This window comes from Ceratotherium simum, chromosome 25 (assembly GCF_057802395.1).
Source record: "Ceratotherium simum simum isolate JZ-2026a chromosome 25, ASM5780239v1, whole genome shotgun sequence".
Classification (NCBI taxonomy): domain Eukaryota; kingdom Metazoa; phylum Chordata; class Mammalia; order Perissodactyla; family Rhinocerotidae; genus Ceratotherium; species Ceratotherium simum.
Window position 1 is genome coordinate 21,548,351 of NC_141924.1, and position 27,258 is coordinate 21,575,608.

General features: G+C 41.5%; 2 protein-coding genes and 1 pseudogene across 3 annotated transcripts in view; 2 read left to right on the forward strand and 1 right to left on the reverse strand.

Annotated features, from left to right (window-relative positions):
- The window catches only part of DRAM1 (DNA damage regulated autophagy modulator 1), a 36,332-nt gene extending 31,638 nt beyond the window's left edge, over positions 1-4,694 (reverse strand). For both annotated transcript variants that reach the window (XR_015556373.1, XM_004418025.3), the window contains exon 1: positions 4,524-4,694. Coding sequence is in view for 1 of the 2 variants with exons in the window: in XM_004418025.3 (XP_004418082.1) it covers positions 4,524-4,654 (131 nt within the window). In the remaining variant the exon portion in view is untranslated. The remainder of the gene's footprint in view (positions 1-4,523) is intronic.
- A 409-nt stretch (positions 4,695-5,103) lies between these two features.
- LOC147913749 (uncharacterized) lies at positions 5,104-5,771 on the forward strand (annotated as a pseudogene).
- Positions 5,772-26,483: 20,712 nt separating this feature from the next.
- The window catches only part of GNPTAB (N-acetylglucosamine-1-phosphate transferase subunits alpha and beta), a 97,964-nt gene continuing 97,189 nt past the window's right edge, over positions 26,484-27,258 (forward strand). The window contains exon 1 of the mRNA XM_087449031.1: positions 26,484-26,578. The gene's annotated coding sequence lies outside the window, so the exon portion shown is untranslated. The remainder of the gene's footprint in view (positions 26,579-27,258) is intronic.

The window sequence follows — 27,258 nt, forward strand, 5'->3', positions numbered from 1 at the left end:
TAATTTTTAGATCCATTTTTGGAGTTAGAGACCCAACCTCTTTTATTTTGTTTACTACAGCATTTTGGTCCCCCTTTAAAGGTGGCTTAATTCTAGGTGACCCAGTTTTCTGCCACCAAACACTGAGCAGGGTTTGTGGTCATGAGGAGAAACAATAAAAGCGGCCAAAGACTACAATCTATCCAGCAAACAGTACTTGCACAAAAAGTGAGACTAGGCTAATAATAAAAAGCAACCAGGATGCATAATTGGCAAAGCTTTAAAAGTAAAGAGACACAGAATATTCTGGAAGCATGAGACACAAGTCAAAGAAGAAGACATAAAAGAGAATGGCTGATCAGCTGGGAGGAGTTGATACGTAAAGTTGATTCAAGATATCCTGAGGGATTTGGTCACAGAGGAAATATAAAAAACTATAACAAATTAAGCACGATTGTGCTCAAGAATGTGGGTGTGGCTTTGTAAAAATAGAAACTAATCCTTTGAGGTTAAATTTTATTTGTCCTTAGTTTTGACATTCTTCCATTAATGGTTTCATAATACAGAAACATCACACTATGATATTCCAACTCGTTAAATTTAGTGGCTGTTTGAATCCTATGTTTCTAATTTAATTTTCTGATAGGAAACCCATCCATTTGGCTGAAAAATAAGTGTACACGAAAAGTATATCCAGTTTTCAAGATGTTGCCTTTGGGAGAAACTGAGTAAGAGATACATGGGATTTTTATTATTTTTTTTTAACTGTGTGTAGATCTACAATTATCTCAAAATAAAAAGATTAATTTTAAAAAAGTATGGCAGGGAAAGTCTTATGCCCACCCTTATTTCCCATCTGCTATGGTCTGGCTAACCATGACCTCCTCCTTCCCTCATACAGAGATAAACCACTTCTATTGGTTTCTTTATGCAAGCAAATACAAAGGTATACTATTTCCCCCTCCATCCTCTCATCCCTGCTAATGGTAGCATATTTTGTTCTACATTTTGCTTTTCTCCATGTAACAACATATCAAAGATTTTTCCATATCAATGTATTAAAAGAGAATATTCTATGTATAGAGAGCTTTCTTTTGAGGTATTCTTTGGATAAACCATATTTATTTAGCCAGTCCTCTCCTGATGGACATTTGTATTGTTTCCAACCTTTGGTTATTAAAAAAAAGGCTATGAGTAACCTTGTAGATATATATTTTTGTCATTTTAATAGACAATGCCAAAGTCGCTCCATAGAGATTAATTTACTTTCCCACCAGTAACATACAAAAGCCTGTTTCCTCCAAGTCTCAGTAACAGAGTGTATTATCAAACATTTGGGCTTCTGCCAACCCAGTAGATGAAAAATAGCATCAGTGAGTTTGAATTTGAATTTTTATTCCATTCATGAGGTTGAGCATCTTTCCATATGTCTAAGAGCTATTTGCCCATTCATCCAATATACTGATGAATAACAATGTTACAAGAAAATATCTGATAAGGAAGCTGAGTTTGAACGTCATACTGGAGAGAGAGCCTCCTCGGGTTCTGGCTCTTATTTAACACGTAATCGTGAGGTCCGGCCTGGCCCTGGACCGGTGGCACAAGCGGTTAAGTGGGCTTACTCCGGTGCAGCAGCCTGGGGTTCACCTGTTCGAATCCCGGGCATGCACCAACGCACCACTTATCAAGCCATGTTGTGGCGGCATCCCATATACAGTGGAGGAAGATGGGCATGGTTTTTTGCCCAGGGCCAATCTTCCTCAGCAAAAAAAGAGGAGCATTGGCAGATGTTATCTCAGGGCCGATCTTCCTCAATCGCTCTTAAAGTGTTGTTAAAAAAATCAGAACATCAGATTGGTGGAATAATGTCATCACGTAAAAGGGGGCTCACCCTAAATACGTCCAAATCACTGACCAACCACCAATGACTTTATCAAGCCTTCCCCAAAGGTGATATGCCCTTCCCAAGGGGAAGGATAACAATACCTATTGTGAGTGCCCAAGAAATACTCATTCAACAAGTATTGAGAGCATTCGTGGGTCTTACATTCCAGTGAGGGAAGGCACAAATAAGTAAATCATACGGTTTGTTAGAAGATGATAGGCACTATGGTGAATAAGAAGACTGGATAAGGTGGATCAGGAGCATTAGGGTGACATTTTAAGCAGGGTGATGAGAACAGGCCTCATTGGAGATATCATCTGAACAAAGGAGGAGGTAAGGGAGAAAGCCTGGAGAAAGAGCATGCTGGCAGAGGAATAGCTGGTGCAAAGGCCATGAGGAGGAGGTCTGTCTGACGTGTTCAAGACACAAGAAGAAGGTCAGTGTGGTTGGAGGGATGTGGGGGGAGTGTAGGGAGGCACTGAGAGCAGAGACGAGTTACAGGAGATAAGGTCAAACATTTCTGAGCCAAATGGATAAATCTGGCATTATTCTCATCACTTCCTGATGCCTTGTTCTTGTCCACATCTTGCCCCTACCCCAATGACTTAGTTTTCTAGGAGAGGCAGAGGCAATCCAGTGCTCCAGCTGCTACCTAAGCAGAGAGAGCAGACAATCAACAAGCCCTAGACACATGTGGGCAAGCAATATATGTGCTTGTTGTTTGTAAGCTGACAGTTCCTGGCAACAAAAGGATAATCTCATGCCTTTTCCTCCTGTAATTCTGCTCTTCCTGAAGGCTTCTTTTCCTTGCTAAATTTAAAACTTTTTCCTTGGAATATCTGTGATTTGAGCATCTCACAAGTGGTTCATCTTGTCGACTCATTTCCGCATTTCTGAATGTCTTCCATTTCAAGTTCACCTTGGGGTGATATTAATCACAACTACCTCAGACACCTCTACAAAGACTCAAAACCTGCCCCCGACCACCTGGCCAATGCGTATCAAATATTATCTGCCCTTGACCTTCAGATCCAGGACAAACATGGCTACTATTTTCTCAATAAAAAGCATTACAGGGAGGGAAGCTTTTCCTTTTTACACAAGTCTAAGAAGATCTATCCCACTTCAGAATTGAGAGAAGCAAGACAATGGCACTTTGGACTGAGATGAGTCATGAGAAACCAAGCCCAGGTGTTTGCAGGAGCACAAGGCCTGATGGGAAAATCTCCTCCATACACAGAACTCCTCTTCTTGCGTCGGCAAAACCACCACCATTACTATAGACTTGCTTCTGTGCACTATTCTCCATATTGCTCTCTTCCTTGCATCTTTAAACTCTAGTCCCCTCTTGCCTCACATTCGTTTCCCCTTCCTTATCTACAAAAAACATTAGAGAACGTTGCTCACTAAACAGAATGGCTGCATCAGGGAGAGGCCCTACAGCCTCTACAATCCCTACAATCACAAAGTGGTAACAAACCTTGGGTGTCACCAACTTTATCCTCTCACCGACCAATACAGATCCAGAGGGGTCACACCACTTGGATAAGGATAGATCGTTCTAATGTTTAAAGAATGCCCATTGCCATGGCAAGGCACAGAGCTGGGAGCCATATGAGGAGAATCAGGACATGTGTCCTGGGCACTGATGAAGAGATGCTCAGGACAGGAGGCCAAAATTCATGAAAAATGAAATGGTATAATGACAACACAAGAGCGGTCACAAGTTGTTGACAATTTGAGGGTGTGACTTTGGGGGAACAGGACCCAGAGGGATCTTGGGCATCTCCATCCAGAAGAGCTTAAGCCAGACTCCCATAGACCTGGAGGTAGTATTTTTGGTATGGGACAGATCTGGATGTGACTTCTGCTCCCAGCTGTGACATCAGTGTCACATTGATGACATTTCTTTTTTTAAGACATTTATTTATTTATTTTTGTGAGGAAGATCAGCCCTGAGCTAACATCCATGCCAATCCTCCTCTTCTTGCTGAGGAAGACTGGCCCTGGGCTAACATCTGTGCTTATCTTCCTCCACTTTATTTGGGACGCCACGCGGCCTGACAAGCGGTGCCGCGGTACTTCGGGGCGCCCCCCGGGATCGAACCCAGGGCGCCAGCTGCGGAGCGCACGCACTTAACCGCTACGCCACAGGGCCTGGCCCCACGTGGGTGACATTTCAACATCTGCTTAAACTTTGTTTCCTTACATGAAAAATGAGCCATACGTCCACTTCACGAAGATGTTGGGAAGCGGACGTGAAACGTGAGCTGTTTTAGCACACACCTGGATCTGCCTCTCACACTCAGTAAGTGGCATCCATCAGGACCCATCCTTGTTTCAAAATCGCACAAGAAGCGTCTTCCAGAGATTCTGTCCCATACCCAGTCTGAAAGTTCTACACTCTATCCTGATCCCTTTCTGATGCCGCTCTGTTCGGTGTTCAGTGTTTAGGGTCAAGTAGGAAGTGCTCAGCTGCGTATCCCCTGCCTCCCTATACATCCCGGGACTGCCGGGAGCACCCTCTCCTCGCTGTCAGATCTCGGTCTTTTCCACAAGACGCCCCAGCTGGGTCTGGACCCCTTCGCTCTGCATCCGCAGCGCTGCCCTGCGTTGCCTCTGCCTGGTCCCGGGTCCTGCCGCCCACCCTGCCCCTCACCTGATGTAGGGGAGGAAAGGGTTGACGTGCCCGGAGAGCACCGCGACCACGTAGGAGATGATGAAGGCGGCGGACGACCAGGTCACTAGGAGGAAGGGGACGAAGGCCATTCCCCGCAGGAAGCACAGCATCGTGCCGCCGCCGGGAGGGCGCTGCGCTCAGCGGGGCCGGGGCGCGGGGCTGCTCCGGGCTGCCGGGGGCGGGGGCCGCGCACGTGCTGGCCCGCCAGGCGGTGGCCACGGCGCACCGCCACGGGCGGCCGGACCAGAGGCTCCGCGACGGCGGGGCAGGCCCGGCCCGGGCGGGAGGGAGCGGATTGCGGAGCGAGGCAGCGGGCGACGAGGCGGCGGGCGGGGTGGGTGGGTGGGGCGCGGGCGTCCCGGGCTTGTTGCGAAGTGAGTGAAGTCACAAAGCGGTGGCCCGATCGGCTCGGAGGCGCGCGGCGATCTTCCCGCGGACGCGACGCCGGGGCCACTGGGCTGCAGCCGCCGGGCTCCTTTCGCTTTTGGTTCGGACTTTGCAGGGTGGGAGGGTCGGCGCCGGCGGGCTGCGCTGGGGGCGCCGGCGGGGATGCCCGCCCTGGCCGTCCCAGCCCGCCCAGCCGCCTTGCTCTTGCACAACTCCGGAGAAATGGATCAACTCCTCTGGCCCCTCCTTCCCTCGGGGTTTCCGGGGTATCAGGCCTCGAACCCTGAGGACTTCCCCTCCAAGGTGCCGCCGCCGGCGCGTCGCGGGGGAGCGGGTGGCCACCGTGTGGTGACATCCACCCCATCCCGCCACGCTGCTGCCGCTGCTGCTCCTGCTGCAGGGGTGGGGACAGAGTGTTAGGTGACGTTCGCCAGGCCACGGGGCACCGATGCGGCACCCACCTGGATAGTGTCCACCTGAAAACCAAGAGTGTGTAGGGGCGAGTGGGCGACGGGGTGGGACTGAGCTGGAGCCGAGCCTGGACGGCTCCTTGAGCTGTCCACACTTCTGCTTTCTACTAGACTTGGAGAATTTGTTTTCTAGAAAATAGATTTCGCTTTCTCTTCTCACGGATCAGGGTTAGCCCAGGCTTGAAGCCATGACCTAAGATGAATAATGCTGACGATACATTTCTAACCCTGCAAAAGGGATTTGTGTTCAGGAGGCACTTGCAAGCATGGTGATTCTGAGGTATAGCTTAGGGATTCTGAGCCCAGGTCTGTGGCCGAAGTCATTTGGTCATTGGAGACCCAACCCAATGGGTTCATTTCAGCCATCTAAACATTTCTTGGGTGCCACAGCCTGCTAAGGGGCAGGATACAAAGATTAAATTGTTCCATAAGGGTCTAGGAAATTGACATAAAAATAAAATAAAATTGTATGGAATATTAAACAGGAAAAGATAAAAAAATAAAACAGAGATATGCACAGAGCTGAAAGGCACTGCGCAGGTGCCAGTGTGCAGGTGAAGAACCAGGGAAGTTCTCCTGACGATATTACAGTTTTGAAAGTACACGATGGCTCATCAGGCAAGGACAAGGAAACGGCAGGAGAAAAGGTATAAACAAGTGAAATTGCTTGTTTTTCTGGAAAAATAAGTGAACTTTGTTTTCTGGAAAAGAACTTGATTTCTGGAAAAACAAGTGAAATTTCTTGTTTTTCTGAAACTAGAAAAGCATTCAAATAAGTACAAGGCAGAGAATGAAGAGGTGGGCAAAGATCCCACGTATCCAGAGCCCTGTTAAGAACCCTGGTGTTTTGGTTTTGGTTTTGGTAGTGAGGAGAGTGTAGGAACATGGACAGACTTGTATTTCAGGAGATCATTGTGGCTATGGGGGGAATGACTACCCTATTGAATAATGCGGAAGCTTTAAAACTTTTAAAACACAAAAGCTGTCATCCATGGTGTTCCATTGTACATCTCTATCCAGGTTTCTGTGTTCTGAAATATACTCTCTTCTCTGATCTTCCCTCCCTTTCCCCATCCCCTCCCTTTTCTTTTTTCTTACTCTGCAACTGATTCATCTGATTTAAAAAACCCTCCCTGAGGCAGAGGAATTATGACGCTAAATGGAATTCATCCGATCATCTTATCTTTATGTTGCTTACGTATTAATTCTCTTAAGCAATCCAATTGGCTAATCACTTTTAACACAAACATAATTACAAGAATTGTCAGACTATAATGGCAATAGGTATTTTGTTGTTTAAGATATGTACACAGGGTCCGCCCAGTGGCGCAAGCCATTAAGTGCGCGCGATCTGCTTTGGTGGCCCAGGGTTCACTGGTTCCAATCACAGGCACACACTGATGCACCGCTTGTCAGGCCATGCTGTGGCGGTGTCCCATATAAGTGGAGGAAGATGGGCACGGATGTTAGCTCAGGGCCAATCTTCCTCAGCCAAAAAAGAGGAGGATTGGCATCAGATGTTAGCTCAGGGCTGATCTTTCTCACAAAAAAAAAAAAGAGAGAGAGAGAGAAATAAACTTCCATCTTACGTAAACACTATTATTTGGGGATTTTTCTCTTACATGTCGTCACAACTAATACTTCCCATATTCGTTGATTTATCACATCCCCTTCATAATGTCTCTAAATCCCAGGTACCCAGTTGTTCAATGGGTCATATTCCTAGAAAACTGAACATAAATTCATTTTTCTAAATAATACCAACTTTAAAATATATAATGAATCCTCTTGTAAATTACCCCATAATGTATCCCTTTCGTAAATCTGGATTTGTATATGCTAAATTGGCTTAAGAAGCTGGCTTATTTCTTCTACCAGGTCATGATAATTTTACAAACTCAAACTGAAGTCTTTTTTTTGCTGAGGAAAATCGACCCTGAGCTAACATCTGTTGCCAATCTTCCTCTCTTTTCGGAGATAGATTAGCCCTGAGCTAATATCTGTGACAATCTTCCTCTATTTTGTATATGGGATGCTACCAAAGCATGGCTTGATGAGTGGTAGATTTGTCCGCACCCAGGATCCAAACCGGCCACCTCCAGGCCACCGAATCAGAGCATGCGAACTTAACCACTACGCCACCGGGCCAGGCTCCTCAAACTGCAGTCTTTTTGTTCCCCTCTCAAAGTGTGTTTTTACATGCCTAGAGTTCCCACTTTAAGGCAACACATATCGTGGATTATTAGACACTGTATTTGAAAAATTACTTTTAGAAATAATCTTAGGTCTTGAATGATATTGTCTTTCTCCAGAGAGTATTTTGTTTATTTCTTGCCAGCCCTGGGGAATCTTGCTATTCAGTGTCACCTGGACCCCATTTTAGGGCTTGGGGTTTTCTGTACCATGCAGATACCTTGAAGCCAGACTTGCAGTATGTCTGAGGACTGGTTATTTCTTGTTCGCCCTTACTTCGGCCCCACAGCCCTGGCCTCCAAGGCTTCTTCCCCTAGCCCCTACCTATAAAGTATTTGAAAGCCCTGCTCAATGGCATCTCCTGACTAGAAGCATCCCATATAAAGTAAAGGAAGATGGGCACAGACACCTCCAGGCAAAAACAGCCCCAGGGCTGTGCTCACTCCTCTGCATTTCTCTTCTCTTTGGAGATCTTGGCCCAATAACTCCTCGTTCAGTTGTCTGAATTTCCTAGTCCAATATGATTAGAAGCAGAAGCCAGGGCATTGCATTGGGTCCATTTCTTTTATTAGGAATAGATTGTCGTTTTTCTTGCAAAAGCACTTTTTAAAAATTCACAGTTCAGGGGCTGGCCCGGTGGCCCAGCGGTTAAGTGCGCGCGCTCCACTTCCGCAGCCCTGCGGAGTTCGCAGGTTCGGGTCACGGCGCACACAGATGCACCACTTGTTAGGCCATGCTGTGGCAGCGTCCCATATAAAGTAAAGGAAGATGGGCACAGATGTTAGCCCAAGGCCAATCTTCCTCAGCAGAAAGAGGAGGATTGACAACGGATGTTAGCTCAGGGCTGATCTTCCTCACAAAATAAAAAAATAAAAATAAATAAATAAATAAAAATTCACAGTTCAGTAGCTTGGTCACTTGTCATTACTCAGCTCTTTCATACCAGATAAAAAAGTATAAAAATTAGCACTGGTAATTCCATTTCCATCACCAAGTCTTTATGTATTCTGTATACTTTTATTCACAGGCAGTAACAACCTCAATTATTTCTCTATTCTAAAAGTTGCAGTATTTCCCTCTCCTTGACTGTAGAATGAACTTAGTGACTTGCTTCTGAAGACTAGAGTAAGCAAAAGGAAACAAAATATTTTTCAGAGGAGAAATCTGGCAGACACCACTTTAACCAGATGATCGAAGTTAATATCACTGGTAACAAATTGATATTCTGTATATTGATATAACAAGATACCATAATCTGATGTGATGAGAAGGTACTTTACCTCTGTGGTATTTTCCCCAAGACTCATACCCCCAGTCTAATCATGAGAAAACAAGACAAAACACCATTCTATAATATACCTGATTAGTACTTCCAAAAGTGTTGAGGTCATGAAAAACAAGGAAAGACTGAGAAATTATTACAGACTAGAGAGGACAAAGGACACTTGATGTCTAAATGCTATATGGTATCCCAGATTGGATCCTGGAACAGAAAAGACCTTAGTAGAAAAACTGGTGAAATTTGAATAAAGCCTATCGCTTAGTTAATGGTAATGTGTCAATGTTAATTTCTTAGTTTTGACAAATGTACCATGGTTATGTTAATATTAGGGGAAACGGGTCAAGTATGGGAATGCTCTGTGCTATCTCTGCAACTTTTCTATCAATCTAAAATTATTCCAAAATATTTTTTAAAGCTGTAGGAATTTATTCACCAAAACTCAATGTTAAGATCTCATATTTAAACTCTCATATTTCATTAGTCACCTTATGACAACCCTATTACCTTTCTAAAATTATATTGTAGAGTCAACCTCTGGAACCTGGCGTTTTATGCCCTCATGGTCTTCATGGCGACCCTGGAGCTGTGGGACATCTTCTTTGGCTTCGAAGAGATCAAGTGCAGTATGAGCCGCATGTTGGAGTACCCAGAGTATCAGAAAATAGAACTTCCAAAGAAACTGGCCAAATGCTATCCTGCGTATGAATTATATCTTTATGGAGAAGGATCTTATGCTGAAGAACACAAAAGTCTCCCTTTGACAGGTATTCCAGTTCTCTTTCTTCCTGGTAATGCTGGAAGTTATAAGCAAGTTCATTCTATTGGCTCTATTACACTTAGAAAAGCAGAAGACATTGACTTCAAGTACCACTTTGACTTCTTTAGTGTGAATTTCAATGAAGAATTGGTGGCTGTACGGTGGAAGTCTTCAGAAGCAGACCAAATTTGTACGTGAATGCATTAAAACAATTCTCAAACTCTATAAGGTGGGATAAACCTGCAAATCAATAGTGATCAACCTGTTAGCATCTTTTTTTTTTTAAAGAGACTCAGCATATTTTAAATCATTTATTTGTTTTTGTAGAAGTTGAAGCAAAGATGGCACCAAGTTTTTTTTGTGGGAGTCTGTTGTTTTGAACTTAGTGATGGTTTTCGAAGTTTAAATTGATTTTACAAGAAAACTTTCTTCTGAATTTATGAACAAAATTTCAACTTTATTTATAAATTAGAAGCGCAATATATTTCCTAAAAACCATTAGTATGGATTTCTGCTTCTGGTTATAACTAAGTAACTGGTACTAGAGTAGACCACCTCCATGTGTAAATAAGTATAAAACTAGTCAAGATATCTGAAGCACGTTTTCAGGTATTGGACAACCAAGCAGTAAAGAACTGTGACCCCTGAAAGAAAGAAAACATATGAGATGAGCTCCATGATTGCCCTGCCTTTCTGCCTGGAAGCATTTTCCAGACCATGGGGCAAGCAGGTAGAGATCAAGCAGAGCACACTGATATCACCAAGCTGAAGAAGGCAGAGATTGGAATGTGGGACTACTGAGGTAGCTAGTTTTCTGGGGCAGGGCATGAGAAAGTTGAGAACTAGGCAGAGAGAGGAGCTCTAGAAATTTGCATTTTTCAGTCTTTGCTATGCTGCATATGCACAGGACAGGAAGCTAAAGGCAGGCAGGCAGGAGGAAGTGGTGGGGTGTGTCTACCTCAGGTGCAACGAGTAAGGGGAAATATATGTATTAAGAGAAGTTTAAAAGAGCAGTAAATCAGACCAAAAATCATTCTGTGCCAGCAATTCTAAACAGTGTCATGGATAAAATACTACTACCTACGGGGGTGAGCCACTTCTTCCCTTGGTATGCCACTGTGCACATCCTGGAAAACAACAGCCACTGGGGAATTGTGAGCTGAATTGAGGTTTCAGAGGCCACATGGTGCCTATCTGAGCACATTGGGCATTCAACTGAGACCCCAGAAAGGACATGATATAGGAGTAGGACTACCTAGCCCTAAAGTAAGAGCTGCTCTAGGATCCACCTTAACAACGCTTAAGTATAAGCCTCAAAAATATCAAAATTAAGGATTTAAAGTAAAAGATGCACATAACAAGAGAGCAGTTGGGGAATCTCACCAGAGACATGAAAATTATTATTATTATTTTATTTATTTATTTATTTATTTTCCCCCCCAAAGCCCCAGTAGACAGTTGTGTGTCATAGCTGCACATCCTAGTTGCTGCATGCGGGATGCGGCCTCAGCATGGCCAGAGAAGCGGTGCGTCGGTCCACGCCCAGGATCCGAACCGGGCCGCCAGCAGCGGAGCGAGCGCACTCAACAGCTAAGCCACGGGGCCGGCACCTGAAAATTATTTAAAAAAAGAACAAAAGGAAAATCTAGAACTGAAACAACACATATCAGAAATGAAAAATTCAGGGGCCGGACGGGTGGCGCAAGCGGTTAAGTCCGCTGCGGCGGCCCAGGGGTCGCAGGTTCAGATCCCGGGGGCGCACCGACACATCGCTTGTTAAGCCATGCTGTGGCGGCGGCCCATATAAAGTAGAGGAAGATGGCCGCGGATGTTAGCTCAGGGCCAATCTTCCTCAAGGGAAAAAAAAAGCGGGGGGAGGATTGGCATCAGATGTTAGCTCAGGGCTAGTCCTCCTCACAAAAAAAAAAAAAAGAAATGAAAAATTCAGTAGATAGGGTTTAAGCAGATTGAACTCTAGAGAAGAGATTATTGAATTTAAAGTTAGGATGATAAAAACTATCCAAAATGAAGCACAGACGATAAAAGGATGAAAGGGACAGAGCCTCAGGAACTTGTGGGACAGTACTAAGCAGTCTAACACATATGTAATTGGAACCTCAGAAGAAGAGAGAGAAATAGGAGAGGAAAAAATATTCAAAGAACCAGTGGCCCCAAATTTTCCAGTTTTGATTAAAAATTTTCAACTCACGTATCCAAGAAAGTCAATGAATGTCAAGCAGGATAAACACAAAATCACACTTATGTATATCAGTCAAATTATTGAAAACCAAAGTAAAGAGAAATCTTAAAAGCAGCCAGAGGAAAAAAGACCCTTTACCTAAAGGGAAAACAATAAAAATTATCACTGGTTTCCATCAGAAATAATTAAAGCCAAAAACAACAGAACATCTTAAAGGTCTTGGGAGTGGGGATGAGCGGGACTCTCAACCTAAAATTGCACATCCAGCAAAAATATCCTTCAAAAGTGAGAGCAAGATAAAGACATTGTCAGAGTAACAAAAACTGGCAGTTTTGTCATTAGTAGAAGGAAAGAAGGAAATAAAATTACTGATAGGTGAACAGCACAGTAATCACTGCAGACAAGATCCATCTATGGATGCTAAAATTAGTAGGCGAAAGTTTTACAAGAAAAAGGATATTCGTATAGTCTCAAAGTATCTTTTCTAAAATTATTATTATTTTTTTTTTGGTGAGGAAGTTCAGCCCTGAGTTAACATCCATGACAATCCTCCTCTTTTTGCTGAGGAAGACTGGCCCTGAGCTAACATCTGTGCCCATCATCCTCCACTTTCTATGGGACGCCGCCACAGCATGGCCTGACAAGCGGTGCATTGGTGCGCGCCCGGGATTCAAACCCAGGCTGCCAGCAGTGGAGTGCACACACTTAACCACTACACCACGGGGCCGGCCCCTAAAATTATTATTAACTACAAAAGGAAAGAATAACTTTTCAGTGGAGAAACCTGGCACACATCATGTTAACTAAGGTTAACATCACCAGTAATAAGACAATTTGACATCATGAACCCCCTTGACGTGATGCTCTGAGAAGGATACAACATAATTTCTGTGACATTATTGTCAAAAATGCATAACTTCATTCTAATCATGAGAAAACTTCAGACAAACCCAAATTGAGAGACGTAATATAAAAATAACTAACCAGTACTCTTCAAAAGTGTCAAGGTCATAAAAAACAAGGAAAGACTGAAAAACTGTCACAGATTAGAGGAGACTAAGGAGAAATAACAATAAACGCAAGGGGGGATGCAGGATGGAATCCTGAAATAGAAAAAGTACATTAGTGGGAAAACTGGTGAAGTTTAAATAAGGTCTGCAGTTTAGTTAATACAATTGCAGTAATGTTAATTTCTTGATTTTAATATTTGTAGTATGGTAATGTAAGATGTTATCATCGGAGGAAGTTGGGTAAGAAGTGTATGGGAACTCTCTATGCTATTTTTACAACTTTTCTCTAACTGGTTCAAAATAAAAGCTTAAAAGAATTTGTTTACAACAACAAATAAAATAAAATAAAATAATACTGTAGAAGCAGAAAACATGTTGTGGCACAAATGACTAGATGTTCAAATGGAATGAGATTCCTGCTCCTTTTCCATTGTATAGTTCTTGCTAGGAAGGGGTTTCACAGGCAAGAACTTCATTTCCTCCTGGTAGGATCATAGGACTAGTTCTTGCCAAGGGAAAATGTGAGTCACTTACCAGTGTGGAAGGTGAAAAAGTGGGTATGCCTTCTTTACTTTCTCTCTTCTCTCATCAGTTGACTGAATGCCAATGCCTATGATGACCTTGGAAGTCACATGTTGTGGATAGAGACTGTCAACTTAGGTCCCTGAACAACTTTGTGAAGCAAAGCACTCCACCCAACCCCCACCCCCCGGCCATTAAGAACACTCCTTTGGATCTTTATGTAAAGAAACAGAAACCTTTGAGATTTCGGTGTTTATCTGCTACAGCGGCTCACGTTATCTTAACTAATAAATACATCTATTTAATTTGACTCTCCCACCTTGTCTAACTCATCTGGACTGGTTAACATTACATGGTATTTCTAGATTCACAGAGAGGGTCAGGCAGACGTTAACAAACACTGCTGTGAACGACAAACAAATATAGGAGAACTAAAGAAGTGAATAAAAGAGCCAGCCCTGATGGCCTAGTGGTTAAAGTTCAGCCCTCTCGGTGGCCCAGTTTCACTTCCCAGTCTCAGAACCACACCTATCACACATCTGTCAGTTGCCATGCTGTGGCAGTGGCTCCCATATAAGAACTAGAAGGACTTACAACTAGGATATACAATCATGCACTGAGGCTTTGGGGAGGGAGAAAAAAAAAGAAGTGAATAAAAGATTATGGTAATTCAATGCATTTAGAATTAAATCAAAATAGTATATTTTTCAATGAATAGCAGGGTCACAGGGATCATTCCACCCAAGTGGCATGTCACCATCCTTCTCCTTTGAAGTCTTTTGAAACAGTCAAGTAAATTTATCTGAGTGAATACGTATAACCATTGCTCTGAAAAAAAAGGACATGCATACTAATGTGTATCATCTCTTTAAAAAGCACCCTGTATAAGTTCTACCTCCCTTTTATGATCAGGAAGAAACTTAAAATATGCTCTTGAGGGTAGGAGCTGGGTGGAGTCTCTTCCCTGTATTCCTGCTTCTGGCAAAAGGACATTGTCACAATGGGGATGTCAAGACCCCGGTACTGGTCACTGTGTGAATGGCCCACCCCATGCATGTGTGTGTGTATTTAATATGCAGGGGCCCCTAAGCTGTGAACGGATTCTGGGCCCCTTTCCCAGGTATGGAAGAAGTCGCCCCTCTGTATACAAAGGCAGGAAATTTCAATGTGTTCTCAACATGTTTTGAATAGGACAGAGGTTACATAATGAGCCAGATTTTTCTGGTGCCTAAACTATACTCACTTGTACATAATTAACCTTTTAAGACATATTATTTGTTTTCTTTTTAGACTGTTCATCTGGCAAACTTTCTTCTGGGTATTCTCCTAGAATGTAAGCTCTTCGAGGGTAGGACTTTCTTCCTGCTTTGTTCACTGCTATATTCCCAGGCTTAGAGCAGCACTTGACATAGGTGCTTACTAAATATATGCTGAATATATTTACCTCAGCAATGACCTTCTTCGGGAAGTCTTCCTTAACACCCCCAAGGTCTGACCTCTGTGCTACTTTTCTGCATTGGGAAGCATCCTGGGCTACTTCTATTACATATTTCACAATGTTAACTTGTCAGCCTACCTACTAGACTCTAAACTCTTCATGAAAAGAGTTTGGAAGAGTTTTCCCCTCTTCTTTTTTTTGGAAGATTTTGAGAAGGATTGGTATTAATTCTCCTTTGAATGTTTGGTAGAATTCACCAGTGAAGCCATCTGGTCCTGGACTTTTATTTGTTGGGAGGTTTTTGATTATTGATTCAATCTCCTTACTGGTAATCGATCTGTTCAGATTTTCTATTTCATCATGATTCAGTCTCAATAGGTTGCATGTTTCTAGGAATTTATCCATTTCTTCTAGGTTGTCCAATTTGTTAGCATACAATTGTTCACAGTAGTCTCTTATGATCCTTTGTATTTCCGTGGGTATCAGTTGTATCATCTCCTCTTCCATTTTTGATTTTATTTATTTGAGTCCCATCTCTTTTTTTTTTTTTTCTTTTGGTGACTCTAGCAAAAGGTTTGTCAATTTTCTTTACCTTTTCAAAGAACAAACTCTTAGTTTCAATGATCTTTTCCATTGTCTTTTTAGCCTCTATTTCATTTATTGCTGCTCTAATCTTTATTATTTCCTTCCTTCTACTAACTTTGAGCTTTGTTAGTTCTTATTTTTCTAGTTCCTCGAGGTGTTAAGTTACACTGTTTATTTGAGACTTTTCTTGTTTCTTGAGGTCGGCATTTATCACTACGATCTTTCCTCTTAGAACTGCTTTTGCTGCATCCTGTAAATTTCGGTATGTTCCATTTCCATTTTCATTTGACTCAAGGTATCTTTTGATTCGTCTTTTGATTTCTTCTTTGACCCACTAGTTGTTCAGTAGCATCTTATTTAATCTCCACATATTTGTGAATTTTCCAGTTTTGTTTGAGTAATTAAATTCTAGTTTCATACCATTGTGATCAGAAAAGATGCTTGATATGATTTCAATGCTCTTAAATTTATTAAGACTTGTTTTGTGGCCTAACATATGATCTATCTTGGAAAATGTTCCATGTGCACTTGAGAAGAATGTGTATTCTGTTGGTTTTGGATAGACTGTTCTGTAAATATTTGTTAAGTCCATCTGGTCTATATAAGGCTGATGTTTGCTTATTGATTTTCTATCTGGATGATCTATCCATTGATGCAAGTGAGGTTTTAAAGTCCCCTACTATTATCTTTTCAAAGAACCAGCTCTTATTCCCATTGATCTTTTCTATTGTCTTTTTGGTCTCCATTTCATTTATTCCTGTTTCTATTTCTCCCTTTAGGTCTGTTAATATTTGCTTTATATATTAACGTGCTCTTATGTTGGGTACATAAATATTTACAAATGTCATATCTTCTTGGATTGACTCCTTTATCACTATGTAGCACCCTTCTTTGTCTCTTATTACAGTCTTTGTTTTAAAGTCTATTTTGTTTTATATAAGTATAGTTACATTCAGACAAGAATGCCACAAGAGAAGAAAATTACTGGCCAATATCCCTGATGAACATAGATGAGAAAACCCTCAACAAAATATTAGCAACTCAAATTCAACAATACATTAAAAGGATCATACAACATGATCAAATGATATTTATTCCAGGGATGCAAGGATGGTTCAACATCTGCAAATCAGTCAATATGATACACCACGTTAACAAAATGAAAGATAAAAATCATATGATCATCTCAATAGATGCAGAGAAACATCTGACAAAATTCAACATCCATTTATGATAAAAACTCTCAACAAAGCAAGTATAGGGAATGTACCTCAACATAATAAAGGCCATATATGACACCCACAGCTAACATCATACTCAATGGTGAAAAGCTTTCAGCTTTTCCTCTAAGATCAGGAACAAGACAAGGATACCAATTCTCACCACTTTTATTCAAAAGCAATCAGACAAGAAAAAGAAATAAAAGGCATCCAAATTTGAAAGGAAGAAGTAAAACTGTCACTATTTGCAGATGACATAATATTATATACACAAAACCCTAAATACTCCATCAGAAAACTGTTAGAACTAATAAACAAATTCAGTAAAGTGGCAGGATGCAAAATTAATACACAAAAATCTGTTGCATTTCAATAAACTAATAACAGACTATCAGCAATAAAATTAATAAAACAATCCCATTTACAATTGCATCAAAAAGAATAAAATATCTAGGAATAAATTTAACCATGGAGGTAAAAGATCTGTATATTGAAAACTATAAGACATTAATGAAAGAAATTAAAGAAGACACAAATAAATGGAAAGATATTCTGTGCTCATAGATTGGAAGAATTAATATTGTTAAAATGTCCATACTGTCAAAGCAATATACAGATTCAATGCAATCCCTATCAAAATTCCAATGTCATTTTCACAGAAATAGAACAAACAGTCCTAAAATTTGTGTGGAACCATAAAAGACCCTGAATACCAGCCTGGCCCAGTGGCATAGTGGTTAAGTTCACGGTCTCTGCTTCAGCGGCCTGGGGTTCACAGGCTCGGATCCTGGGCGTGGACCTACACACCACTTACCAAGCCATGCTGTGGCAGGTGTCCCACATATAAAGTAGAGGAAGATGGGCACAGATGTTAGCCCAGGGCCAATCTTCCTCAGCAAAAAGAGGAGGATTGGCAACAGATGTTAGCGCATGGCCAATCTTCCTCACAAAAAAAGAAAAAAGACCCCGAATAGCCAAAGCCATCTTGAGAAAGAAGAATGGAGCTAGAGGCATCACGTTCCCTGATTTCAAACCATATAACACAGCTATAGCAAGTAAAACAGTGTGGTATTGGCATAAAAACAGACACATACGTCAATGGAACAAAATAAGAGAACCCGGAAATAAACCCACACTTGTGATCAATTAATTTATGACAAAGAAGCCAAGAATATACAATGGGGAAAGGACAGTCTCTTCAATAAATGGTGTTGGGAAAATTGGACAGCCACATGCAAAAGAGTGAAACTGGACCACTCTCTTACACCATACACAAAAAGGAACTCAAAATGGATGAAAGACTTGAACATCAGACCTGAAACCATAAAACTCCTAGAAGAAAACATAGGCAGTAAGCTTCTTGACATAGCCCTTGGCAATGATTTTTTTAAAATCTTGCACAGAAAGCAAAAGCAACAAAAGCAAAAATAAACAAGTTGCAACTACATCGTACTAAAAAGTTTCTACACAGCAAAGGAATCCATCAACAGAATGAAAAGGCAACATACTGAAAGGGAGAAAATATTTGTAAATCATGTATCTGATAAGGGACTAATATCCAAAATATATAAAGAACTCATATAACTCAACAGCAAAAAAATCAAACAATCTGATTAAAAAATGGGCTGAAGATCTGAAAAGAGATTTTTCCAAAGAAGACATACAGGTGGCCAACAGGTACATGAAACAGTGCTCAATATCATGTATTATCAGGTAAATGCAAATCAAAACCACAATGAGATATCACCTCACACTTATTAGAATGGCTATTGCCAAAAAGACTAGAAATAACAAGTGTTGGTGAGGATATGGAGAAAAGGCAACTCTTGTGCACTGTTGCCAGGAATGTAAACTGATACAGCCACTATGGAAAACAGTATGGAGGTTCCTCAAAAAATTAAAAATAGACCTACCATATGATCCAGTAGTTCCACTTCTGGGTATTTATCCAAAGAAAATGAAAACAGTAATTTGAAAAGATATATGCACCCCCCACGTTCATTGCAGCATTATTTACAATATCCAAGATACAGAAACAACCCAAGTGTCCATCGATGGATAAATGGATAAAGAAATCATGGCATATACATACAACGGAATAGTATTTAGCCATAAAAAACAATGAAATCTTGCTATTTGCAACAATATGGATGGACCTCAAGGGCATTATGCTAAGTGAAATAAGTCAGACAGAGAAAGACAGATACTGTATAATCTCTCTTATATATGGAAGTTAAAAAAATGCATATATTTTTAAAAAAACAACTAAGCCCATGGATGCAGAAAACAGACTAGTGATTGCCAGAGGCAGGTGGTTGGGGCTGGGAGAAATGGGTGAATTGTTTTTGGTTTTTTTTCAGTTTAAATAAATTCAATTTAAAAAATAATGAATAAATAAGTAAACTCTTTGTGAGCAGGAACTGAATCTCCTGTATTTGTATCTCTAGTGCCAAGCACTAGTACAAAATAAACAGTTAATAAAGGTTTATTGAAAAAATATGTACAGATGAATGCTTGATACTAGTTTAATACTATTACCTAGAGAATCTGGTCTTTACACAATTGTACATACCAGCAGCATATTAGCATCTCAGAAGGGGCACTATTAACCTCATATCACTGAGCACTGAGTAGTCTGAGAAATCAGAAAGAAGCATCAAAGGTTTAGACATTTCAGTAAACCAAAGGGACAGAAACCAGAGCCCTTTGTGGGAGTGACACCTGTTTGTGAGGATAATCTGATCATTACAAGTTATTACAGGTCTGGGCGATGGCACCAGATACTTCTTTGGTTTCATATTTTTCTGGCAGATGTTTTTATGCTCCCAGAGATGAAGAAGAAAGAACACATTTGAGAAATTTGGGAATTTCCATTATGGCAATGAGAGTGAGAATTTCCTGTCAATTTTAAGAGGTCAGTTTTTTTCTTTCTTCCCCTTATGAATAGTTTCTAAATTAATTTGCAAATATAGGAACTCATATGATCTGACTTTCTCAGTTTAGCTAATCTTAAATACCTATTTACTTCAACAATCCTACATAGGGTTTTCTTATGAGGTCCAGTTCATGCTTTAGTTGTCACGATCTTTGGAAAAACTGAGGTATGATGCTCATCTTTATAATGATCTTATGAATTTATTTCTCTACATGGTAAAGATATTACAGAAAGGGGGGGGGCAAGGTTTTGTCAGCTTTTCTTCTTTTGATAGTCTGACATGAATTGGACCAGATTTGAAAACAGCTAGGATAAAGACAGAAACATCAGGTCAGCAGACAATTATTTGCCTCCCCTGTACAAAAAAAGCAACTTTTTGGAGGAAGATGGGCACAGATGTTAGCCCAGGGCCAGTCCTCCTCAGCAAAAAGAGGAGGATTGGCATGGATATTAGCTCAGGACTGATCTTCCTCACACAAATAAATAGATAAATAAATAAAGCAACTTTTTGGAAGGAGGAATTTCTTTCATAATTCTTTTTATTACTTGCTTAATTAATTAATAATTAATGTTTTATTGAGAAACCAACCATCCAGGATTTGTGGTTAATTCATTCAATAAACATTGACTGAGGATGCATAATTTGTCAGACTTTGTGGTGTGGACGCCCAGGGCAGGCCACCCCAAAATATCCCACAATGGTATATTGATTATTTTGTATTAAAGTTACTTGAAAAGCAGCAGCCAATGCAAAATAAAAAAGGGCATTTTTGACCCTCCTCTCTCTGTTCTCCCTGAAAGCAGGAAATAAATCTCCCATGTGAAAGATGCTCTCCCTGAATCCTTATCACCAGAGCTGGGGAATTCAGGGCTGAGAAGCATACATAAACAAACTTTGCTAATTTACTACCTCAAGCCTAAATTGTATTTAAATTCCTCACTAATTACATACCTCAAACCTAAGTTTCTTTGTCCTGTCATTCTTCAAAAATTTATTGTTTCTTTATATAAAAGATATATATACTGCCTGCTTTGTTGGTTCTCTGAGCACCATTTCTCTGTGATCTCCAATATGTACGTATTAAATTGTATTTTTCTCCTGTTAATCTGGTCTTGTGTCAATTTTATTGTTAGTCCAGCCATAAGAACACAAGAAGGGTAAAGGGAAAATCTCCCTCTTCCCAACAGTGATTAAGGATATACCAAGAGAACACTCAGTGCCTGAAATTAAAGTCACAGTATTCAAGTGAATTTGGCTTGCTTTGGGGATGATATGTGGTCCAGTGTGACTGGAACACATGAAGTCTGGTGGGATGACATTGTGAAAGGCCTTGTATCAATATTTTTTGGAGATTGGATATAACCTGGAAGCAAACTTCAAGGAGAAGGTAAAAGCTCATGAGCAGGGTGGTATCATTATCAGATTTTTTCCTTTGTGGTGAAAACTCCAGCAGCCCCTGGGTAAATGAATGGACTAGAGATAGCAGTGGGGATTAATGACAGGTGGGCCCTTTTAAGAAATGCTAAAGACCTAACCTAAGGGGGTGGATTGTAGATGGAGAAAATGAATTTGGCAATCAATTGGATGAAGGAATAAGAGAGAATTGAAGATGAGATGGAGGGGCCAGCCTGGTGGTGTAGTGGTTAAGTTCTTGCTTTCTGCTTCAGCGGCCTGGGTTTCATCGGTTCGGATTCTGGGCATGAACCTACTCGCTGCTCATCAAGCCATGCTGCAGGGGCATCCCATATAGAAGAGCTACAACTCTACAACTATGTACTGGGGCTTTGGGGAGAAAAAGAGAAAGATTGGCATCAGATGTTAGCACAGAGCCAATCTTCCTCAAAAAAAAAAAAAAAAGAATGTATTTGAAGATGAGATGGAGTTGGTTTCCAGCTTGAGAAGCTCAGTGCATATTAATCATTAATTAAGCCAGGGAATAGAAAAAGTATGAAGAATTATGTGTTTGGTTTTAGATATTAAAACAGTTAAATGAACAGTTTAAGATGCTTGTAGGATACTTTAGGTGAAGACAAATGCTAAGTAGTTGGAAATTGACTTGGGAGGCATCAGTGGACAGGGGGTGGTACACCATTAAAATTGGTGAGATTCGGCCTGGACTCGTGGTCAAGTGCTTAAAGATCTCCCTGTTCCGCTTTGTCAGCCCGGGTTCATGGATTTGGATCTTGGGCCTGGACCTACTTCACTCACCAGCCATGCTGTGGCAGTGACCTACATACTAAATAGATAAAGACTGGCACAGATGTTAACTCAGGGCTAATCTTCCTCAAGCAAAACAAAAGGGAAGGATTGGCAATGGATGTTAGTTCAGGGTGAATCTTCCTCAGGGGGAAAAAAAAATTGCTGAGATTACCAAGGGAGTAAATGCTGCAGTGAAATCAAGCACAAGAAGAGACAAGATTGGTTTGGGCAGATAAGAGGTCATTGACAATCTTTATCAAAAATTTTTCAGTATAGTTATATGAATAGAAGTTGGATTGCATTGGACGAGGATGAAGGCAGTAGGTTCAGACTTCTGTCCCAGGATGATAGATAGAGAAGTGCAGGAATGCAAAATCAGGAGATGCTCACATTTGTGAGTTAGGGCGGAATCCTATCTGAGGGAGAATTTAAAGACCTACTAGCAGAGGAAGTAAGTGATAAAGTAAGGTCATGGAGGAAGAAGAATACGAGGAGATGAATAGGAGCAAAAATGTCTTGCATTTTTAGGAGTTTTTCGAGTTTACCAATCTCAGTCACATAATTTCTGTGCCTGTGCTTAGACTGGGCATAACATTCAGGGGTTCTTTTCATTCTATGTTTTTGTTTGTTTGTTTGTTTTCTTGTGAGGAAGATCAGCCCTGAGCTAACATCTATTGCCAATCTTCCTCTTTTTGTTCCCCCCAAAGCCCTAGTAGATAGTTGTATGTCATAGCTGCACACCCTTCTAGTTGCTCTATGTGGGACGTGGCCTCAGCATGGCCGGAGAGGCGGTGCTTTGGTGCGCGTCTGGGATCCGAGCCTGGGCCGCCAGTAGCAGAGCACACGCACTTAACCACTAAGCCACAGGGCCGGCCCGGTTCTTTTCATTCTAACCCAACCCTTAAAGAGTTACAGTGTTGTATAACAGCAGTGTGACATAATTCATTTCCAGTAAGGGGTTAACACATGACCCATGAATTACAGCTCAATGCCACATCTGTGGATAGTGAATCATTTGAGTATTTCAGGAAAAATCATAGATCCACTGATAAGTTTCTCAGAGGTCATCTGGTCTAATCCTTTGGATTTAGACAAGAGAAAACTTTCAACCAGACAAGTAATATATCCAAACTCACATGGCTATGTGGTAGCAGAGTCTCCATCATAAGGATCGTAATCTAGATTTTATGGTCTCAACCAGGACTTCTGTTCCTATATTATTTTGGTAACAAGAGATTCTCACACATTGAGGTGTATGGGGTAACTATTCTGGTTCAAAACTGATTCAGCTTTAACTAAAAAGCCTGATTTATGGCCTATCAAACATACATTGTACATCTGCTTAACCATTAAAGTAAAGAATACACTCTCTTAAGGTAAGAGTGCATACTTCCCCTCCTATGCCCTATTGGTAATGCCCAGATTAGTCCCTTTCCCTACATCGGGGTCGTGTTGACCTACTAATTTGCAACTGAACATCTCTTTGAAATTCTGATAAAAATGTATCCTGGGTGTGTTTAATGTATGTTCTTTGTTCTAAAAAGTACAAAATTGTACTGAAAACTATCCTTCTCTGGAACGCTTTCTAAGGCCTTCCTGAGTTATAATCCTCACTCTGGCTCAAGTAAAACTTACCTTATTTCTCTTATCTATAGAATGGCTATTAGTTATTTTGCGTCGACATTGGTTAAAGAATTAAAAAGAGAAACATATTTTGAAAGTTGGCTCAAAGTATTCATCAATAGACCAAAATCCAAGGTAATATGCATTCCGATTCCTGCCGTCCAGTTTTCTGTGTTTTTGCTCAAGTTCGTTATTATCACTACCGTTATCTCCTCACCAATATTGAGCTCTAATGTTTTATGGTCAAACTTTTAAACATTGTATCTCAGCCATATAAAAATGTATAGCTTCTTGATTTTCTACAATCAACCTAGAAAAGGTGGGCAGGGGTGAGGTGGGAACACACTCAAATTTTCTAGTTAAAGGATGATGTAATTGGTAAAATATTGTAGAACTATCTCCCCCAAATAGTTTTTTCTCTGTAATCTATTTCCTTCGTTTTTTTTTTTATAATTTTATTTATTTTTTTCCCCCCAAGCCCCAGTAGATAGTTGTATGTCATAGCTGCACATCTTTCTAGTTGCTGTATGTGGGACATGGCCTCGGCATGGCCGGAGAAGCGGTGCATCGGTGCGCACCTGGGATCTGAACCAGGTCCGCCAGAAGCAGAGCACGCGCACTTAACCGCTAAGCCATGGGGCCGGCCCCTCTATTTCCTTCTTTTACAGACATTTTAAACTTTAAGGCTGGGAGAGGTTTATTGCCTCAGAGAAAAGAAGGAGAATAACTAGACTTAGACTAAGGAATATACAAGAGGGAAAGAAAGTTTTTTGTCTATCCATCTTAGGTTCTTTGGTTGGAGCCTTCTAAATTAGACTGGCAAAAGACAGATTAACAAGAGAGAAACAGGACCGGCCCCGTGGCTTAGCAGTTAAGTGCACACGCTCTGCTGCTGGAGGCCCCGGTTCGGATCCCGGGCGTGCACCGACACGCTGCTTCTCTGGCCATGCTGAGGCCGCGTCCCACATGCAGCAACTAGAAGGATGTGCAGCTATGACACACAACTATCTACTGGGGCTCTGGGGGGAATAAATAAATAAATAAAAATCTTTGGGGGAAAAAAACAGAAACAAACAAGTTTATTAACATGTGCATTGAGCATACACATGGGAGCACTCACTGACGAGCAACCCTAATGGTACATAGAACTTGGGCATAATGTACTGTGGGAGATCAAAATTTGGCCACCCTGAAGTATATCTCTTTACCTTGATTGTTTTCTCTGAAGGACATTTGACCTCCCCCACTAACTGCCTAAAGAATTTGACATGGTGGCTCCTTCCTGGAACAGATCTTCTATCATGATGGCTATAAAGATAATGTAGGATAGAGGTTACAATAGCAAAGGCACCAAGCCTCTTTTATCAAAAAACTCTGTCTCTCCCTGACCACATTATCTATAGATGACCCCAAAAAGAATTGTCCTCCTGCCCTCTGAAGTCCCAGGCCACTACCCACCCCCAACACGCTCCTCGCCTTTAGCTGCAATACTTAAGCAAGCAGCTTAGACAGAGGGACGAGTTGCTCATTTCTGAGCTTCTCCCATGTATACATGTTATTAAACTTGGTATTATTTTCTCCTGCTAACCTGTCTTGTTGATTGTTTGGCCAGCCAGAAGAACCTTAAGGGAAAGGGCAGAGGGAGATTCTCCCTCTTCCCCCTACAGTACCATTTTAGGCCAAACAAAGGAAAGGTTTTGACCTACTGGTTGGGGGGAGGGCGGGAAGGAGGCAAGTTATGGGAAGGTGACCAGGAATAGTGTGGTAAACAAGCATTGTTAAACAAGATTTGTTCTCCTTTGATAAGGGTTGTTAAGAATCTTTGTCTGGTAACAGAAAGGGAGATACTTTTACAAATGGAAATTCCTTTATAAATGTAAATTTCCTTTACAAAAGGAAAACTTGGTGCCCTGTTTTTAGAGCTTTCCTTGCCTCTGCTGATTCTCAGTGGCCATTAGCTCATAACAAATGCCATGTGCTGAAGAGCCATATTTTGCCGTGGCCTAGTCTGATATCCTTCAGGAAGAAGGAAGATTTTCTAAAAGCGAAATCTACCCATTGGGAAGCCTTCCTCTGTTCTAGTAGTGCAGGATGTGAAAAATGTGGGGGAAGAGATTACACACCGAGACCCTTGCTTTGCACACAGCCCCTGCTCCTGTTGAAAAGCAAGGAGTTGTAGTTGATTAGAAGAGAAGAAAACCACTGTTTCCAAGGATGAGATAAACCAAATGCAAAGGGGGTTTTGGCCTGGCTTCTTGTTCTGAAATGTGGAAAACAGCACTCTACATGGTGCTCCTGGGCCTACTCAGGGCAGCTGCAGTGTAAGTGAGCATAAGTGAGGCCATCTTGTTGCACTGAATGGCCCCAGCCCCTCCTCTGTGTGACTACTCGCTGCACTGCACGTACTCCAAAAAATTCACATGCTCTCCTGATTGATGGCCTCCACTTATGTATGTACTCCCCAATAGCTTGATAAATTAAAAACTTTGTTCTATGAGTTTCTCTCCAGGAACAGGCTGACCACAGGCGAGAAACACACCTACAAGGTATCCATCACAGCTGACAGAAGAATGGAACAATGTAATGCCTGGAGCCCATCATGCCTGGAGACCAACCTCCCTGGACCCCCTCCTTACTGCCCATTTTCCGTATATAACTGCCTCAACATTTATAATCTTTGAAGATGGGTCTTTGAGACATTAGTCACCTGTCTTCCAATTTGCAGGCTAGTCTAATTAAACTTCGTTTCTTGATCTCTAACTCGTTGTGATTAATTGGCTCAGATCTCGGCAAGCAGAGTGAGCCCATTGCTCGGTATCAGCCGGGACGCGACAATAGCTTAATGAAGCAGAACAAGCCTCCTGTGAGGTTTTGGAGGGATCCAAAAGCTCCCTCCCCCACAGGCCTGAGGGAGACGGTGCCTGAGTCTCTAAGGGATACACAGGTGGGGCCAAATCAGCGTTTGTGGATCACCAGACGCAGCCCTGCCGAGAGGACAGGACAATAGTCTTCATACTACACATTCCAGCAGCAGATATCCCCAGGTCCCCCAGGGGTAGGCATACTTGGGACATCAGTACCAAGTTGAGTAGGGACCTGGAGGCCCACAGGGCTTCAAAGCCTACGGACAGATCCATTTATACAAACAAGGGCCCCTTCTTCCTGCCATGAGAACACACCGCTTCCCTCACGGAACACAGACACCGTGAAAGGTAAGAGGGGGAAGGAGGATGAAATGGCTCTGATGTGGAGTTAGACATTAGATTATAGAGTATTTACCCTGCAAGAGACGGTTTTAACCAGCAGACTAAGATACCTTTACCCGGCAACTTTAACTTTTACGGCATCCCACTTTACTGCTTCCTTTCTCCCTCCAACCAAGTGGGTTGGAGGTTAGTGAAAATGTTTGGATCAATTACAAATAAACACAAAGGACATACAATTGTGAGTTGTGGTGTTTAAATTTTTAACCTCATAATGCTATGATCTGCATGTGAATTATCTCGTTTAATCCTTATAACCAAGACAGGTTATAATTATAACAATTTTACAGATGAGGAAATCAAGGCTTCGAGATAGTGTGAGAGGGCCATGTATCAAATCTGCACTAACTGATTCCAGAGATTATTCTCTTGAGCAGTTCTCTATGTTCTCCCTGTAGGTCAAGTAGGATACTTAACAAAAGGTAAAAGTTTCAGCAATCAATTGATTAATTGAGGTTATGTGCACTACCCTAAACCTTTATGTCTAGGAAATCTCAAGCATCATTCATCCATACAATAAATTTTTTATGAGAGCTTACTAAGAGTCAGTCCCTTTGCTTAGTGCCAGGTGTATATTGGTTAATAAACTGCATCTGATGAAATTGGAGTGGCCACCCAATAAGAAGTCA